This window comes from Myotis davidii, unplaced genomic scaffold (assembly GCF_000327345.1).
Source record: "Myotis davidii unplaced genomic scaffold, ASM32734v1 scaffold189, whole genome shotgun sequence".
Classification (NCBI taxonomy): Eukaryota; Metazoa; Chordata; class Mammalia; order Chiroptera; family Vespertilionidae; genus Myotis; species Myotis davidii.
This window is the reverse complement of record NW_006383017.1, coordinates 576,995-581,669: the sequence shown is the minus strand read 5'-3', so window position 1 is coordinate 581,669 and position 4,675 is coordinate 576,995. Positions and strand designations below refer to the sequence as shown.

At 38.9% G+C, this 4,675-nt stretch overlaps 1 protein-coding gene across 1 annotated transcript in view; it reads right to left on the bottom strand.

Moving 5' to 3' along the window:
• Nucleotides 1-2,987: 2,987 nt before the first annotated feature.
• KCTD6 (potassium channel tetramerization domain containing 6) overlaps nt 2,988-4,675 on the bottom strand; it is a 15,454-nt gene continuing 13,766 nt past the window's right edge. The window contains exon 3 of the mRNA XM_015558242.1: nt 2,988-4,374. Coding sequence (XP_015413728.1) covers nt 3,688-4,374 — 687 coding nt within the window. The 3' untranslated portion in view covers nt 2,988-3,687. The remainder of the gene's footprint in view (nt 4,375-4,675) is intronic.

The window sequence follows — 4,675 nt, the reverse complement described above, 5'->3', positions numbered from 1 at the left end:
CCACATGTTGAGAACCGCTGGTCTACAGCATTCCATTGTCCTCAGGGACTAAAATCTCGGGGGCCATCTGTGGCAGGATGGGGGGTTTCTGTGTTTACACTACGTACTTGCTTATTGTTTGAAAAAATACATGTGGAGCCCGGCAGTTAGGGCTCAGTGGGTGAGCTTTGACCTATGAACCTAGAGGTCACAGTTCAATTCCCGGTCAGGGCATATGCACCGGCTGTGGGCTCGACCCCCAGTGCGGGGCATGCAGTAGGGAGCCGATCGATGATTCTCTCTCATCTTTGGTGTTTCTATCTCTCGTGCCCTCTCCCTTCCTCTCTGAAATCAATGAAGAAATATATTAAAAAAATAAAGCAGCACTACTCTGTGATAATGGTAGTATGGCAAATGTGGCGTTAAAACTTTAAAGGACATAAGTGTATGTATTTTTTAAAGAAAGTCATTATCTTCTAGAGAGACAGTCTGAAGTGAATGAAACACCTGTGGTTTACTTCAGCATCCATGAGAGGAAAAAGGGGAGAGAATAGTTGTGGATGCTGGTCATTGGGTACACTGCTGTGTAAACAATTCTCTCTTCTAAGTATGCTTGGCACTTCCTACAATAAAACACAGTAGTATTATCCAATTGTAACATCTATTTTATTAAATCCCAGGGTTTTGTTTTTGATCTGGCAAAAGCCAATAGGTTCATTAGTTATCATTTGTGCCTACAGCTCACATTTATCTAAGGGTTTAAACTTTAAAAGGACATACACATGCACACACACAACCTGTCTCCAAAAGTGCCTATACTTGTAATCTAAATAAAATGTACAGCCCTAAGACTTCAACTAAGTATCAATTTTGAAAAATCAACCTTTCCACAGAAAATTAAAACTTATAAAAGACATAATTGCTCAAATTACCCAAATATACTCAAGCTACATTTTCATATCATTTTCAGTTGCTTAAGCAAATAAAACACTCAAAATTAAATGCCCAAATTGCAAAATCTCTCAGCTGGCTATTTTTCCTAACTTACCCATATAAGTAATCATTTTATTAATAATTAATAAATCTGTGAAATTTTACCAAAAGCAAACTTATCTCCAGTAAACTGAACAAAGAAGAGACCTCAAAAGTTTTTAACTTTTAAAACCTTGGAAGGCCAAATATGATTCCCATTTCCATAACCTGTTCTCAAGCCAAACCCTTTTTTCTCACGTTCACCTCAGCTAGCTTAACAACACCTAAGTGGCTGGGTTGGTTCTGTCTTAGGTAACCACTGAGCAACCTGAAGTCGGAGACCATTTTCTAAAGAGATAACTTCATACTAGTACATTTACTGAAACCACAGCAACCGGTCAGTACCATTAAGGAGTTATAGCTTGAAGATGGTGAAAATGGGGTACTTACAGGTTTCTGAATGTTGGTCCTTTGTCAAATCTTAAGGTAAATTTTCAGAGACCTGGGCAAACACGGATGAAGGTGTTTTCAAAATCCTTTCAGAGGCAGATCTCAGAGGAGAAAAGGAGTGGCTGGCCCTAGAACACACAGCCTGAGAACCTTCCTCCCGCAGAACAGGGAAGGCATTACACACCTACACAATGGAATACTAAGCAGCGGTAAAAAAGAAGGAATTCTTACCATTTGCAACAGCATGGATGGAACTGGAGAGCATTATGCTAAGTGAAATAGGCCAGTCAGAGAAAGATAAATATCACATGATCTCACTCATTTGTAGAATATAATGAACAACATAAACTAATGAACAAAAACAGATCCAGAGACAGAGAAGCATCAATCAGACCGTCAAACCTCAGAGGGAAGGTAGGGGAGGGTGGGGGTAAGGGAGAGAGATCAACCAAAGGACTTCTATGCTAGCATACAGACCTAACCAATGGACACAGACAACAGGGGGGTGAGGGCATGGGGGGGGGGGGGGGATAATGGGGATAAGGACACATATGTAATAATCAATAAAAAAACATTTTTTTTAAATACACACTTCCTTTTAGGTGTTCCAACAAACCTGGAAGTCTGACTATAGTTAACATAAACCTTCCTGTGAGTAACTTCCAAGAAATAGAATCAAACGAACTATGCAAAATAAAGACTACTGAGAAACAAATACACATACCTGGGCCAGATCCTTCATTCACTGCAGTTTATTTCCTCTCCTCAGAAATAGATTTAACTTTAATAATAAAATAATTTGTGGGTTACCACGTACAGTCAAAACCTCGGTTCTGGAACACCTCCCATCTCAAATAATTGGGTTCTCGACTAAGTTGTTCACAGAATATCTGGATTGTCGAATAAAACTTTGGTTCCAACCCAACAACCCTTTCAACACATGATCAATCATGTGTCTCTCAGGCGACAAAGGAGAGAATGCGTGAGTGTGAGTCAGTTTATGGCTAACACTCGAGTTAACATCTCAGGAAATTGTGCTGTGAAGTTTCATGTGTTTTTGCTTATAGTGGTCTGAAACAGATTGATTCGATTTACATTATTTCTAATGGGGGAAAATGATTTGGTGTTCAAACAAATTGCTTCCTGAATAGTCTTCCAGAATGAATTAAGTTTGAGAACTGAGGTTCCACTGTATAAGAGAATAAAGTGGCTGAAGAGTCAGTTTGTTCCAATACTCAACACAAAACTCCGATAAGGGTCATATCCAGGGCTATGACAAATGGTGGCTTATTGAAGAAAAATCTTTAATCTTCAACATAATTCCTACTTAATTTGTCAAATTATATGTTCACTGTTCAAATTGTATTGTTTTAACAAAATTAGTAATTCCATCTATTCCTGCTTAATAACACAGAAGAGTTCTACAAACTGCATCCAAGGGTACCACTGAGTCCTCTTGAGTCAAATACAAGTGTGCTTTGGCAGTGCAGTGTATGTTGGTACATAAAACAAACAATGCACACTTTAGAGACAAGAAATATGATTTTCCCCTTAAGTAACAGTAGTCAATAAATATAAACCTAATATTTCTATTTCATTTTTTATTCATTTTTTTCTGGTAGACAGTACACTTGGGAATTATACTGCACCAGGCATAAGAAGATTTCTACCACAGGGACATTTTGTATTCAGAATCCAATATAAATATTTCTAGTCAGACATTTCCATGGCTACAGATATTTGGTTGCTTGATTTATATGCATAGAAAGAAACAGTTGTCATAACTGTAAAAAGCAGTACTTAACAAGTACTTTTAAATGATTGGAACAGTTTTTTTTAATATTACAATACTGCTTATTGGTGTGGAAACTAGGTCACCCTACATGATGTTTTGATTTTTGTCAAAAGCATCAGGAGTACTCACTTTGTTTATTCTTTCATTCCTATATTTTTGAGCCTCTAGTTGAGTTAGGGACCATTAATCAGAAATCATTTTAGCACTGTAATAAAAAAAAAAAGCCTGTTAAGGGTTTATATACCATAATAATTTTCAGACTTCTTTTTATAAAAAAGTTATCTGGAGGCTCTGAACAGGCACATGCATACTCAGGGTGAAGGGAATGAACATAGAGGAATCCACTAAAGCACAAAACTTCCTTCTGCTCCTCAATGCCTTCAAATAAATACCAAAAACACTTTTTTTAAATCCCACCAAAAAAAAAAATCAGTCGCCAGTCTCTTTCATCTCCTGGAGAGTCGGTGTCCAGGAACTCCCCGGGATGGAGCTCAATCGTCTGTCTTCCGGGCCAGCCTACAGAAAGTCCAGTTGTGCTCCACTGTGTTCTCATTGGCCCGCTCACTCATGTGATGCACCCGGGTGTTGCGGATCGTGAAGCCTTGTTTTGTGATGTATTCCATCAGGTGGACCCGGAGAGACACCTCCTGGTGATAATCACAGGGTCCAAAGGTGAAGGAGACCTGGCAGTCTCTGGTGTCCATCATGTGCTTATTCCACTTGGTAAAATAGTTTGAGATGCCTTCTAAGAGGGAATGGACCTTGGTGGTGATGGTTAGCTGGGTGATGATGACAGCTACTGGGTTGGAGTACTTAGAAAGCTTCCGAGTGCTGGATAATTCCACCACTTCTTCAAAAGTATCCATAGGATACAAAGGCTTAGGGTCATTGAGACACTGAATCAAGGGCTCAATCTGATAAAAGTCTGCTTCTTTTCGAAGCAGATCGAACTCCTTAAAATCCAGGGGTAAGGTCAACTCTGAAGTTCTTAAGAAGTTGAGGACATATCTGAAAAGAGGTCCATCTCGATCAATGAAGTAATTGCCTTGAGGGTCTCGAGCTGTGGGGAAGTCCCCCCCAAACATAGCTCCAAGCATGGAATCCGGGTATCGAGTCAATGTGGTGAGAGACGTTGTGTACAAGTGTCCACCTACATTTAACGTGACTGGGTCAGTCATCTGAAATTTTGTAAAAAATGATTAGTCACCTGAAATTTTTAAAATCCTAACTTTGACATATTAAGAAAAATGGTAACAAGCAAAGCAAAAGATTCGTTCCAGCTATGAGTATTTAGCAATCTATTCTGCAAAACAGCTTTACTTTCAGTGATAAACCCTTCTGGATGCAGGGATCTAACATATGCTTTCAATAGGGGATAACTCTATTTCTTTAAAGACATATGTACTAAGAAACAAAGGCATCACTTCCAAAGCCATTTAATTTCAGCCCCGGTATCTAAAGAGAAGTTTGTGAGAGTAT